Source organism: Thalassophryne amazonica, chromosome 5 (assembly GCF_902500255.1).
Source record: "Thalassophryne amazonica chromosome 5, fThaAma1.1, whole genome shotgun sequence".
Classification (NCBI taxonomy): domain Eukaryota; kingdom Metazoa; phylum Chordata; class Actinopteri; order Batrachoidiformes; family Batrachoididae; genus Thalassophryne; species Thalassophryne amazonica.
Window position 1 is genome coordinate 38,293,972 of NC_047107.1, and position 15,400 is coordinate 38,309,371.

The 15,400-nt window shown below is 41.0% G+C and overlaps 1 protein-coding gene across 1 annotated transcript in view; it reads left to right on the forward strand.

The window, feature by feature from the left end:
• Nucleotides 1–11,337, forward strand: part of smn1 (survival of motor neuron 1, telomeric) — a 66,463-nt gene extending 55,126 nt beyond the window's left edge. Inside the window, exons 7-8 of the mRNA XM_034170022.1 lie at nucleotides 10,672–10,779; nucleotides 11,031–11,337. Coding sequence (XP_034025913.1) covers nucleotides 10,672–10,779; nucleotides 11,031–11,087 — 165 coding nt within the window. The 3' untranslated portion in view covers nucleotides 11,088–11,337. The remainder of the gene's footprint in view (nucleotides 1–10,671; nucleotides 10,780–11,030) is intronic.
• Nucleotides 11,338–15,400: the final 4,063 nt, after the last annotated feature.

Below are 15,400 nucleotides of genomic sequence, written 5' to 3' on the forward strand. Positions count from 1 at the left end.
TTAAAATATCTCTGAATAAAATATCAGTAAAATAATCAAAACACAATCGGGGTATTCAATGTCATACAGCTGTTGTGATTTTTTTAAACAAAATGTAGTTGTCCCACACTATTGCCGTAATTTCCACCACAACACTGTAATGTCCCTTTAAACAGTTTGTATGAAAGATTGTTTGGGTAGTTTCTATGGAGATAAACAGTGACATCAGAGCACTTGCATATAGCGCCAAATCACAACAAACAGTTGCCCCAACGCGCTTTATATTGTAAGGCAATGGTGTGGTGGAAATTACATTTACAAGGCCAATAGTGCCCGTAGTTAAAGAATCACCCATATAAACAAATTGTATTGAGTGCAATGTATAGCAGGAAGAAACAACTTTGATCCATCATGATATATCTTTTTTTTTCTCCACTATATAACTTGCTACTTTTAAAACTTTTATTACTAAGACATAGGCATAACATAGAGGTATTTTACATTTGTTGTGCAAACATGCAATAAATGGAAAAAATACAAATCCTTTCTCCACAGTGTAAACCTTTTCCCAACCAACATGATACAGAATTGCAAAATAAATACTTGCTCTTAAGTTAGAGTATTGCAGGAATAGCAGTATTGAGAGTACAGGCATAGTACCTGAATCAGTTGTCACCCCCCCCCCCCCCCCCCCCCCGAAACATAGATGTGCTTGTGTGAAGTACTGTAAATTAATGTGGATGGAGTAAAATGGGCCATAAATAAATGTCGATCTTATGTGAATTACATACATACAGTTACTTTACAATTCCATGTTATCCATTTGTTTATTCATTTTCTATCGCCATTTATTCCAATTATGGTCACAGGCGCTGGAGCTTATCCCAGTGGTCATTGTTGCAAGAGGCGGGGTACATCTGGACAGGCCACCAGTCTGTCACAGGGCTAAATGCATTTTATAAACAGTTATCAAAAATATATAATAAATAAATCACATCTATAAAAAATAAAATCACTACTCCTCTTTAATGTCCAGAGAGCTTGTCAATAGTCAGGGTGGGCCAAAACAAAAGCATTCCACACCAGATGTGGTCCATGGACCCTACACTGGGAAGCAATGCTGAAACAGCCACTGAAATGCAGGAGGAAGAAGAGTGAGATATTTATGCATTTCTGTACATTTTATAACATTTTATTTTTCTGATTCATTTCTTGCTCCGTTTACATTGTAGCTGTCTTGACCACTACTTCTCTCTCTCTCTCTCATAACTTGTGCCAAGTTATGCAGATGTGGTGACTGTGAGCAAAAAACAGAAGAGAATTTCTTGCTGTGATGGAGGTTTGATAGATTGGAAGCGAGTCTAAAAACATCACACGCTACTCTTAGGTTTTCCAAACGATTCACTGCTGCAAGCTGATGACAAAATCTGTTCTACCGGTTAACTCTGCATACTGTCTGGGCACTGTTGAGTTCTACTTTAGTTTTTTTGTTTTGTTTTGTTTTTTCCATTCCATCCAGGGTTACATTACAAAGCAGCATTTAGAAAATGGATTAGACATTTCTCACTATTCAGAATCCACGTCATGATGCATCTATGAGTTCCCCCCACCTCCCCCCCTTTCCCCTATCCATTCTATTATGCCAACATGTCACTTTGAAGTGCTCAGAGTAACCAGTCCATACACATGGTCAGACCGTAAAGACAATGGCTTTGTACAAGGTGTGTTCTGGGGAAACCCTGTCAACTAACATGTGCATGAGGGAAATATTCAGAAACTTGCTCAGCAAATCATCTACCATCATGGTCTTGCACATCATCCAGTGTGAAACTTCAAAACAGGAGTCCTGACTGACCTACAGAGAATCAAAGGCCTGTTCAAGTCCAGCAACACTGGAAGAAGACTGCAAGTTTGATGTATGAGTGATGATGAAAATGGGAGATGAACATGTGAATTTCTTCAAGGCAGTAAAAAAATAAAAAATAGTAAGGCCCTTATACACTTACTCCCTTGTTTGCACTCAGGGTCGCCACAGCAGTTACGCTGAATGCCTTTCTGACGCAACTTCACATTACATAGAGAAATGTGGGAGGGGTGGGTCTTGAATCAGGGATCTTCCACACTGAAATCAAGCACACTAACCACTTGGCTGCCACTCCTGCCATGTGAATTTCTTCAAGGCAGTAAAAAAACCAAGAAACAAAAATCCAAACTAACCATGAAAAATCATGGAAGGAGTTAAAGTTGGCCCTAAAAGAGTGGAAAAGGGCATCTGGGTTCTTTGTTGAACAAGCCACTGGTTCTCTGGAAGCTCACAGCATTTCATTTTGCCCTCACATCACCAACAAGCAGAGATTTAAGGTTTGTCATAAAGGGTACATGGGCAGCATGTTAGCTTACTGGTTAGTACTGTTGCATCACACCGAGACGGTTGTGGGGTTGCTTCCTACCCGCAGCCTTTCTGTGTGGAGTTTGCATGTTCTCACTATGTTTGCGGTGGTTCCCTCCGGGTGCTCTGGCTTCCTCCCACATCCCAAAGACATGCAGGTTAGGTGAATTGGTAATGTTAAAATGGCCGTAGGTGTGTGTGGAGGTGCGAACGCGTTTGTTTGTCTATATGTGGCCCTGCGACAAGACTGGCATCCTGTCCAGGGTGTACCCCGCCTCACACCCTACAACTGCTGGGATAGGCTCCAACACCCCGTGACCCTTAATTGATGTAAGCAAATATAGAAAAAGGATGGAGGGATGGATTTTTTTTTTTTTTTTTTTTTTTTTTTTTTTTTTTTTTGCCAGCTTGCACTCGACCGAGACGGACGCACTTTTCTCTTCTCCCTCCCTCCTTATCTTTCCTGCTTTTGTGGCGTGTTGTCTGTGAGGCTGCAGCTTTGCTCTTCTGGAAACGACAAAAATGGATCTGTTAAAGTGGTCTCTGAACGCAATTGACACTATTTTTTCTACAAAATCTTCGGGAGCGGAGGACCCGACCTGTCCTGCTGGGACGCATGTGATGGGTTACGTGATGGACTCGTGGAGGAGATGGCAGGTCATGTGCCTTTACATGCTTTCTGTGGAGGACGTTGAAGATGTGTACATATTCGGCTTGGTGGTGACCGGCTTTCTGATGTGTGGAGCGGGGCACTTTGCTGGTTTCCCGGAAAATCAAGAAAGTGGAAGCAGCTTTGATTGGTCGTTCCAAGCTGCCCTATATGATTGATTCAATTGGGAAGGCAGTGGCTGCGCAGTCGGCGGGGGTTAACCGCGCTTTGGATGACATCTCTAGGAAGATTGTAGCCCTGGAAACCCGCTATGACCGTCTGTGAAGACCACATTCTACATTTCAGATGCATTGAGAGCCACTCTGTTCTCAGAACTGTGGAATCTTTCAGGCGTCTGTTAATCTGGCTATTCATTTGGCTTCCCCAAATACAGCTGCACTTCAAGGTCGCTGTGATAAGACACCTCCTCAGAAGAACAACACTTAAGCCTCGCTCCCTGGTCTTCTCCCCTCCCCTCAGCTTCTCCAGCTCTGACGTGAACTGTGGACTGTCCAGGACTTTCTCAGCCTGCGCAGGGCTGTTCCCTTCCCCCCCAGACTGTCAGACAAGGCCGTCGGCGGCGCCGAAACTGGCTGCCTTCCGGAGTGTTCTGATAAACTGGTCCTTTCAAATCTCGGTTGTCGTCCTGTGTCCTTGTTTTGTCTTTGTGATTATTGTTTTTTGTGCTGATGGGATTTTTTTTTTTCCTCATTGCCGCTGTGTAATGCAGCGGCTATGAGGGTTTTTTTTTCTTCTCCTTTTCCCTCGTGTTTTGCTTTCATATATATGTTTTATGTACCGGGCCGGCCTATGTGTTGTGTGTTATGTGTGTTGTTTGTTATGGGTCGGTGTTGGTTTGCTCAGCCCTGCTGTTGACCAAGGCAGGGATGTACATCTGGAGCTGGTCCCCGGGCGCCTAATGGCGACCTCTGCTCCTACTGGCAAATAGGATGGGTTAAATGCAGTAGCCACATTTCATTGTGCAGGAAAGTTCTTCTGTTCTGTGCATATGACAATAAAATTTCCTTGATCCTTGATAAAGACCACATCCCGCAAATACCTGATTGAGGAATCAGATACTTTCACAAAGGAATATCCATTGTGAGCAGCTCAATGATGGTATGGCAGCTCTAGACTCAGTGGCTCCCTGATGAATATGGGGTGACATGCAGAGGCATACATTAAATTCTGCACACCTCCTCAATCAGTGAGTGCTGCCAAGATTGTGATGATATTGGACACTTGTGGCCACAATCATATCATGGAAGTGACACAAAGTAGAGGCTCAGCTGGAAGACGAGTACTCATTACAAGTAAAGCTCAAGAAATGCCAAAAAAAGATTGGTATCAGTTTTTGGCACATGGTAGAAACAGAACTGAGCTCATCAAATTCATGGTACATTATGTGAAGGATATTAGGAAGAGATCTTCAACAGTATTATATATTCAACAAAAAATAACAAACACTTTTGTTCCCATTTTTCATCTATTGAAGTAAAAGATCCAAGATTTCTTTTATGTGCAAAAAAGCCTTTCTTTATTTCTTTTTTTTTTCCCTACTCAGATTTTGTTCACAAATTTCTAGTTGGTGACAACTTCAGTTTTGCCAAGATAATGGCAGCTGTGGCATATCAACATGCTGATTAAACAGTATGGTTATTGCACACATGCGTTAGACTGGTCATTGTAAAAAAAAAAAATAAATAAATAAATGTTTTAATGCATAACTATGCCATTGATGTCAGACATTTTGAAGGAGGGTGCAATTGGTATGCAGACTGCAAGAATGTCCACCATAGCTGTTGCCTGTGAACTGAATGTTGAATTCACTACCACAAGCCACCTCCAACATCATTTCCATTCAGTCTAAGCACTGCAGATTACATGAAGCTCTGCCAGCCCAGGACAGTCACATCCAGTGTCTTCCCCTAATAAAGAGCTTTTTTTTTCCAAGATCAGCTGCATATTTTAGTGCAACCTTTTATTTTGGCCACTTCACATCTGTACAGATTCTGGTCTGACTTCTTCAAGGGGAGATAACTGGACTTTTGTGTTGAGTTGTCATACTGCATGATTCAAAACACACCTCCATCTGACCTCTTTATGGATTTAATTTAAACTTGGGTCCACAGTGCACCATGGGAAAACAAAAAGAAAACATGCATGAAAGAAAATAATTCTGGCCTAATGTCTTCAAGGGTAAATAATTGGATTTTTTTGTGCGTCATATTTGTCAGTTACATGTACGTGGGTTGACCGACTGATATGTAATAGATGTAAGCAAGTGTTATGTTTGGCAGGGGGTGTATCTTTTTTGTGAGTAAAGCAGAGTTATTAAACTTATGTGTAACATTGTATATATTGAATGTTTCACTGCGGTGCAATCACATTCCACTGCCTCACGATTACAATGCGTCAGTACCAGTGATGCCGGTAATGCGTTACTTAGTAACGCGTTACTCTAATCCGACCACTTTTTTTAGTAACGAGTAATCTAACGCGTTAATCTTTCCAAATCAGTAATCGGATTAAAGTTACTTCTCCATGTCACTGTGCGTTACTATTATTTTTCATTGTGGGTCGACAGCAGCATTAAACTTGGTCTGTGGGCAGGGGGTCGGGGTTCGACTGAACTGCCCACTTTCAGTGAGCTGTGAGCTTTTCATCCACGGTTTTTTGCAGCTGCTCGACTCGTCCTCACCTCTTAAAGCGCGGTGATCAGCACACCTGCACTGAGCTTTACAAAGACATTTTTATACTTTTTCCCCTCCTTTATTTAGAATTCTGAGCTGAGCTGCTCCGTATCGTCTCGTTAAAAACAGCTGATCCTCCGCGACGCGTCAACAACTAACACTATTTTCCACTCAAATGCACCTAAACTCTCTTTCTGAGGACCACATGATGTGAAAACGCAATAAAACTTTCTTACCTGTAAATCTGGTCCTGTTTTCTACATAAATAAATGTTATCCATTCTTTGTGCTCAAACGCCAAAGCAGGGGCGAATCCAGATGGAATGGGGGCGTGGGGCAGGGATGTGCCCCCCTCCCCCACAACACCCCTAGATTAAAGGTCCAGTTTTGAAGCCGTTTTTTACTACAACTACTAATATTGCTTAAAATAATAATTTCGACAAGTAAAATGTTTAGAGAGTTAGAATTTAATAGTTACATTTCTAAACAATGTAGGTTTGAAATTGCAAGTTTTACTGTTACAGTGCTGTCAGCAGTTAAATATGAGGTCAAGAAAGAGGTCTTTATTTTACTTTTCATAAAACAAGTATTTATTTTCATTGAAGTCAAGAAAGGGTGACTATAAAGTGAGTTGTTGTCGGCAGCTGGAGAAAGTAACTAAAAAAGTAACTAGTAATCTAACTTAGTTACTTTTACAATTGAGTAATCAGTAAAGTAACTAAGTTACTTTTTCAAGGAGTAATCAGTAATTGGATTACTTTTTCAAAGTAACTGTGGCAACACTGGTCAGTACTGCACCTGACCACAGGTCATTTTATTTAGACCGACGCACCCACAACTATGCAGGTGGATTTGAAAATTAAAAGATGTGGCCATTGGGCATGAAGACCACAACCGCGTTGGTTGCATCCTACCAAAAGTGGTTGTGTTGCACTGTTCACATCGTTTCACTCGGTGAAAGATGGGGTCCATATATACAGATGATCCATCATAATTAGCATTAGACCAGAAATACTGATGTGCATTAATATTGAAACTTGATTTATTTATTTATATATATATATATATACACACACACAGTAGTGTTCAGAATAATAGTAGTGCTATGTGACTAAAAAGATTAATCCAGGTTTTAAGTATATTTCTTATTGTTACATGGGAAACAAGGTACCAGTAGATTCTCACAAATCCAACAAAACCAAGCATTCATGATATGCACACTCTTAAGTCTATGAAATTGGGCTATTAGTTAAAAAAAGTAGAAAAGGAGGTGTTCACAATAATAGTAGCATCTGCTGTTGACGCTACAAACTCAAAACTATTATGTTCAAACTGCTTTTTTAGCAATCCTGTGAATCACTAAACTAGTATTTGTATAACCACAGTTTTTCATGATTTCTTCACATCTGCAAGGCATTAATTTTGTTGGTTTGGAACCAATATTTTGCTGGTTTACTAGTGTGCTTGGGGTCATTGTCTTGTTGAAACACAAGACATAAGGCAACATGACCTCTTCAAGTATTTTGACATATCCAAATTGATCCATGATACCTGGTATGTGATATATAGGCCCAACACCATAGTAGGAAAAACATGCCCATATCATGATGCTTGCACCACCATGCTTCACTGTCTTCACTTTGAACTGTGGCTTGAATTCAGAGTTTGGGGGTCGTCTCACAAACTGTCTGCAGCCCTTGGACCCAAAAAGAACAATTTTACTGTCATCAGTCCACAAAATATTCCTCCATTTCTCTTTAGGCCAGTTGATGTGTTCTTTGACAAATTGTAACCTCTTCTGCACATGTCTTTTATTTAACAGAGGGACTTTGCAGGGGATTCTTGCAAATAAATTAGCTTCATACAGGCGTCTTCTAACTGTCACAGCACTTACAGGTAACTCCAGACTGTCTTTGATCATACTGGAACTGATCAATGGGTGAGCCTTTGCCATTCTGGTTATTCTTCTATCCATTTTGATGGTTATTTTCTGTTTTCTTCCATGCGTCTCTCTCTTTTTTTTTTTAAGCATTTTAAAGCATTGGAGATCATTGTAGATGAACAGCCTATAATTTTTTGCACCTGCGTATAAGTTTTCCCTTCTCCAATCAACTTTTTAATCAAACTACGCTGTTCTTCTGAACAATGTCTTGAACGTCCCATTTTCCTCAGGCTTTCAAAGAGAAAAGCATGTTCAACATGTGCTGGCTTCATCCTTAAATAGGGGACACCTGATTCACACCTGTTTGTTCCACAAAATTGATGAATTCACTGACTGAATGCCACACTACTATTATTGTGAACACCCCTTTTCTATTTTTTTTTTTTACTAATAGCCCAATTTCATAGCCTTAAGAGTGTGCTTGAATGCTTGATCCTGAATGCTTGGTCTTGTTGGATTTGTGAGAATCTACTGAATCTACTGGTACCTTGTTTCCCATGTAACAATAAGAAATATACTCAAAACCTGGATTAATCTTTTTAGTCACATAGCACTACTATTATTCTGAACACTACTGTATATATAAAATATAAATTACTATAAATGTAACCAATAACCAACCAATGCATGTAACGCTGCCTTCTCTCGGATTGGCAGTCGCTGTGTCGAGTCATTCAGCATTTGTATAAAATCAGTGGTGGGCACAGCTAACTGAAAAATTAGCTTTGATAACTGCTAATCCGTTAACTGAAAAGTTAACTTTCATAAGACTAAGGCAATAAACTGCAAAAAAAAAAAAAAAAATTAGCGGAAGTTACAACTAACCGCTAACGTATAGTACACTTTTAGTACAGTTGGCTACTGATAAGCCAGTTTTGAGTTTCAGTACCACCAAGGCTTCTGAGTAAATTCAAAAGCGATCACGAACACAAAAATGAGCAATGAGTCAGAGCTCCTGTCTTACGTAGTCAGATGGCTGTGAGCTCAGTCCTCACCCAGCAGAAGAGAACGACGCAGGCCGGCTACTGTTGCCTTTAATTAAAAAAATAAAAAAACGCAAAAAGACAAACAGCATGCAGCAAACATGAATTGCAAAGCACTTTTAACTTTTTTAAGTTAAGGTTTTACTCATATGCAAGTAATTCTGGACAGTTTACCGACATTAATGGTAACTGTCATTTTTACAAAGTGAAAACATTGCACATATCTCTTAAAGTAATACACTAATTCTGAAGGTTTCAGCTTTAACAGACGCTTGCCGAAAGGTATTATGGGAAAAATGAGTCTACTTCACTGGTTGGTTGGTTTATTTATTTCTAAAAATCACCACACAAGTTACTGTAAAGTGTGTGTTGGTTTTTACAAATAAATGTGTATTTGTGCATAATTTGCATAATTTGTGTGTTTGCAAAACAGAAAATTCTGTGAAGTGTAATTCATGACCAACATCGCTATTCACACTCCCATCCAGTAGATGGCAGTGTTCTTTTCATTTTGAGGGGGTGGGGGGGGAGTGATCGAAAGAGACATTTGAATTTCCCATAATGCCTTTCAGCACGTGTCTGTTAAAAGCTCACACCTTCAGAATTTAGCGCATTCCTTTAAAAGAAATTGTCATATGCGTGATATTTTCTCTCTGTAAAAATGGCAGTTACCTTTAATGTTGATAAACTGTCCAGAATTAGTTGTTTATGAGTAAAACCACGAGTGAAAAGTGCTTTGGTTTTCATGGCTGCTGCCTGCTGTCTGTTTCTTTACATAGGAAATGTAAATTACTTGTTTTTTTTTTGTTTTGTTTTTTGAGGCAACAGCAGCTGGCTCGCTCCACTGTCTTCTGCTGGGGGAGACCTGAGCTCACAGCATTCTGACTATTGGAAAAGACGCAACAGGTAGGTATTAACATGTATGATTTTGATCATTAAGTTTTATTCACTAGGCCAGCAAAAAAAAAAAAGCTAGCGGACTGAAAATTAGCAGAACTAAATTTAGTGGAAGCTAAGTGGTCCACTAATGGTTTTCAAAATTAGCTGAAAAGCTAATCTGATAACAAATAAGTTAGCTTCGCTAATTTAGCAGTTAGCAGATTAGCGGAACTGTGCCCACCACTGTATAAAATACACTTCTCTATTTTGGCCCTGCCTGGTTGGCGGCATAGTGACCGCTTGTCTGTTTTCGCTATAATGCGCTCACTCTAATTGAAAATGAATGACAGCGCATGGCTTTGCCGCCACTTGTTGTAGCTAATATGACCAAGGGTTTTTTCCCCGCATTATTTGGTAAAATAAAAGCTTTCATATGAGCAAAAAATGAGACCCATACCGATCTGTTTGAGAAAGGTTCATATCGGTCAGCCTCAACACTTAATAGGTTGGTGAGCGGAAAGTCCACAACCGATGTGCAATCGAAAAATGGCCTCTGCTTGCCGTCGCTCTCGCTGTTCGCCGTCACTGTGCATTGGTCTCCAACAGTTGTGTGAGTGTATTGAACTGTTTAAAACACTCGCAGCATTTGTGCAGCCAGTTAATGGATACATGGGTCTCATAATTGGCCTCGTTAACTCTCACAGGTCCCAGAGTCAATTGACTCTGCATGGGGTTGCATCACTGATCGCGGATATTAACATATATTTCATTTGCATAATTCAGTCGCAATACATGCTTGGTATAAATGCAAATAACAGATCAAACTGAAGACCAGCCAAGACTTGTGAGAGCTGACAGCATGTCAATTTCAGTTCAGTTCGATTTATTTATACAGCGCCACATCACAACAAAGTTGCCTCCAGGCACTTCACACATGTAAGGTCTAACCTTACCAATCCCTAGAACAAGCACACAAGCGACAGTGGTATGGAAGAACTCCCTCTGATGATTTGAGGAAGACTCAATGTCTTGTAGGTGTTAAATGGGTCTCAGTGCGGCGTGAACGGGGCATAAGTGGCAAACAAGGTCGGAAAGTGTTTCATTTGTCGCCCTGCATTCTGTATTCAGATAACCGTATGTCTTGTCCATCTGTCTTAGATGATCCCGCCACCTCCACCCATGAGCCCTGACATGGAGGACGATGAAGCTATGGGCAGCATGCTTATCTCCTGGTACATGAGTGGATATCACACTGGATATTACCTGGTATGTGCACATGGCCTCAGCTGAACTCTGGGACAAAGTCCTCACTGTTATTGACACATACAGTGCTTTTCATTATTTAGCTGAGAGCTGTGGGAGTGTCTTTCTGCTCATTGTTATTTACTTTTTGTTTTTTCTGTTATGCTACTCTGAAATGTCTTGACCCAACGCTGACATCACCGGCTTGAACAACTTTTCTATTCTGCATTTTAAATGCAATACCAATCTTTCTTCCATATCTTTCTTGTTCCCAGGGGTTGAAGCATGGGCGCAAAGAAGGTGCCAGTTGGACTAAATTCCCTAAAAAATAAAATGATCAGTGACTGAGGTCAAAATTTGAACTACTCCCAGTTTGACTGGAAGTAGCAGCAGCAGCCCACGCTGCCATCTGATGTCCATCCATCTTATTTCAGATGGAAATCTATTCAAATGCATCTCCTTGTTGTAACTGATGCATTCCTCTGAATTTTTCAAGGAGAGCTCTGTGTAAATAAAGATGAATTAGACATTGGTAACTGTATTTGTTACATTATTATTGAATAAACATAAATATTTACTGTACTCTTGAGAAATGTGTTTGTTTTATTAATTTATCCACATCTATATGTCAAATTCTGTATGGATGTAATTCCAACAGTTGTCCAGCAGAAGTCATACTAGTCTAATGCTGTGTTACGTGGAATGCAGTATGAGTATACTCTACATTGTCTTAAAACCTTTGCAGAATCACTGCCACAGGCAGCAGCAGCAGTCTGTTTGTGGATCTATCTCTGCTGGGTTGCGGGAAATTTGATTGCAGGCCCATCTCGAGTTCCGCTTTATTCTCGCCGCCGCCTTCCCTTCCATGTAGTTAATTCGCTCTCGTTCCAGTATATGCCTCCCATTCAAGCTCTGCGTTGTCCCTGAGGAGTTTCTTCATCCACTGCCCAATATAGGATCACATCCATCATAATGCCTTTCAGCTCACATCAGATTGGTGCATGTGCCAAACTGATGGTGCACAGAAACTGGGCAGGGCTTCAGAGCAGACAGTGATGACACTGGATCAGCCAACCCCCCCCCCCCCAACTGTTAACATCACTGCAGTATTAATTAAGTTTTCACCTTTTGCCCTTTGGCTTCTTGAACAGAAGCTTGAATATTAATGTGCCTGGGCCTGAACACGGAGACTTGGAAGACTAATTTCTTTAAGTGGATTCTTGAAAATGCATGTAAATCCTGGCTTTTAATTATAGCAGTTGAAGTTGCAGTGTGTAGGATTTATACCCCCATCACACATACGCCGATTGAGGCCTGATTGCATCACAATGAGGCATCCGGCCACAATAGGGAAATACTGAGATGCAGTCTGAAGACCAACAGACGGCAGTCTTTGTGCATATTTGGTCCCATTCCCTCAGCTGTCCCGAGTGTGTTGCATATGTTCAAAATAGTTGGCGCCATCGAGATGCGATGCACATATGCAGTTTTTGCATCATCTAATCACAGTCTACATATTGTGACGGCATCAAAACAGCATCTGAAATGATCTGATCGCAGGTGATTGAGCTCTGAGATCGATCGGTCACAGCAAAGCCTGCTGGCATGTCGTGTCGTGGATGTCCACCTCCACTGGACCCCGGCCAGGGAGGGCAAAGTTAATGTTGATATGTAATAACATGTATGTGGCACACATTCATCATGTACAGTGGGTGTGAACAGCGCGCAATCAAACCGAAAGCACCGTGTGCTGCTGCACCTCTCCGCGGTCTCATGCGCAATAATGTGTCATAGCACACATCAGGCACGGAGCTGAACGGATCTCACGACTGTAATATACATATTATTACTTGATTACCATCTAAACTCTGTAGGAGGCGTGACGTGGAACTGTATCGCCAGTCAATGACATTATTAAACATGAAACTCACCTCCAGCACGGAACCAGGACCAAACCACATATGTGTGGCTGGAATTGTCACAGCTGTGTGTGTGTGTGTGTGTGTGTGTGTGTGTGTGTGTGTGTGTGTGTGTGTGTGTGTGTGTGTGTGTGTGTGTGTGTGTGTGTGTGTGTGTGTGTGTGTGTGTGTGTGTGTGTGTGTGTGTGTGCTCAGCTACAATGAATTCAAATGCTTTAAAATGTCAACAAAAACTAGAAAGACGTGGATGGAAACAAAAAAAAATGGTAAAGACTCAGCTAATGATCAGCTCCAGTGTGCTCAAAGACGGTCTAAAGTTACTTCTGAGTACTGTGACAATTAGAAGACACCTATGTCAAGCCACGCTATGGGCAAGACGCCCCCACAAAGTCCCATTGTTGAAAAGAACGACATGCTGAAGAGGTTACAGTTTGCCAAAGAAAACACTGACTGGCCTAAAGAGAAATGGCGCTACATTTTGTGGACTGACTGATAAAAGCAAGATTGTTTTTTGGTCCAGGGACAACAGACAGTTTTGTCAGTGAAAATGGTGAAGTGTGGTGGAGCAAGCGTCATGATTGTTTGGCCTATTTATCCCATACCAGGGATTATGGATCAGTTTGAATACATCAGAATTCTTGAAGAGGTTATGTTGCCTTATGCTGAAGAGGAAATGCCCTTGAAATGGGTGTTTCAACAAGACAATTACCCAAAACACATCAAGTGAGCAGCATCCCGGTTCCTGACCAACAAGAATAACATTGAGTGGCCAGCCCAATCCCGGGATCTTAATCCAATAAGAAACTTGTGGGGTGACATTAAAAATGCTGTTTCTGAGGCAAAACAAAGAAATGCAGAAGAATTGTGGAATGTTGTCCAATCGTCTTGGGCTGGAATACTTGTTCACAGGTGCCAGAAGTTGGTTGACTCCATGCAACACAGATGCAAAGCACCTCTCTGAAACTGGTTATACAACTAAATATTAGTTCAGTGATGTACAGGAAAGAAAAATCTTCAAGCATTTTTTGGTTTATACAGTAAATGTTTGCGTTTGGAAAAAAAAAAAAAGTGCAGACACTTCTATATACAGTGAGGAAAATAAGTATTTGAACACCCTGCGATTTTGCAAGTTCTCCCACTTAGAAATCATAGAGGGGTCTGAAATTTTCATCTTAGGTGCATGTCCACTGTGAGAGACACAATCTAAAAAAATTCGGAAATCACAATGTATTGATTTTTTTTTATTTTTTTTTTATAATTTATTTGTATGTTACTGCGGCAAATAAGTATTTGATCACCTGCCAACCAGCAAGATTTCTCTCTCACACATAAAATTGCAGGGTGTTTAAATACTTATTTTCCTCACTCTATATACAGATAGATATAGATATATTGAACAGCCTAATATTCCTTCTTCACTTTATGTAAAGTAATAACTTTGACCATTTTTTTCTTCACGTTTTAATTTGAAATAGAATGTGCAGTGTTCCCACTGCATTTGTGTGTATGGAAATAAAAGCTATTTTAAGGATTTTGACCTTGACTCACTTTTTTAAAAACACACTATTATTTTAAACACAACTGTACCTTATCTAACATTTAACTGACTAACCTAGATTTTTACACACCAGTGAACACACAGATCCTTTTCATTTGGTGGATTTTATGTCATGTGACAGTCATTATTTGTTCCATTGTATGGACGACGTCACAAGAGTGTTTTTTTGTTTGTTTTTGTTTTTGTTTTTTGGCTACCATTGGCTGTGCATTTTTCTCCCATCCCGTTTGCACAACTGCATGGCTCCATGAGCTTCAAGTAAAAATAATTCCATGATACGAGGGAGCTAAATCCAGCAGCCGTATGTTCACCGGGACATTTTGAGCAGCTGTCGGATAAAGAACTGGACAAGTTCTCAAGGGACACAGTTGTCAGAAACTAGGGACACAGTTGTCAGAAACTCGAGACCACAGGAAATCAAGGGAGACTTGCAGAATGTGAGTGTAGGAGTCTCGTCAGACACCATTAGAGCGAAAGTCCCTGTTCTTCCCTGGTTCTCAGAAAAAGTATCCTGTGCTGCGTTGGACTGGGTCACCACACATCCAGGTGCCAGGGCTCTCAGATGGCTCTGGAGATAGGAACACAGCCCCGGTTGAGAGCGCCACCTGGTGGGACACTTTCAGCTCGATTGGGCCCCGACCGTGCCGATTCTCTGGTTGATTCACAAGTCCTCAGTTTCCCTGAGGGAGTCTTCCCAAGAGATTAATAAAGTTCTATCTAATCTAGCCTAAATTCTTGTCGTAATTTTTCACTGGATGAAAACAGATGTGCAATGCTCAGCTCCTCAGGTTCTCCCTCTGCTCACTTGTGTGTCAGCAGCTTCCTGTCAGCCAGAATGAACTGCTGGGTCACGCTGCCGTCAGGTTCCTGCCCCGAGAAGCAACACCTCTCTAATTTTCATTCATTTATTTTCTATACCCACTTACTCAAATTAAGGGTCATGCGGGGCTGGAGCCTATTGCAGCAGTCATAGGCCGCGAGGGAGGGTACACCCTGGATAGGACGCCAGTCTGGCAGGACCGCATATAGACAAACAAACACATTCACACTCTCGGTCAGTTTAAAGCTTTTAATTCACCTAATCAGCATGGTTTTGGAAGTGGAAGGAAGCAGGAGCATCCCAAGGATCCCAGATGGGAACCAATCCCATAACCTTTGTCCTGTGAAG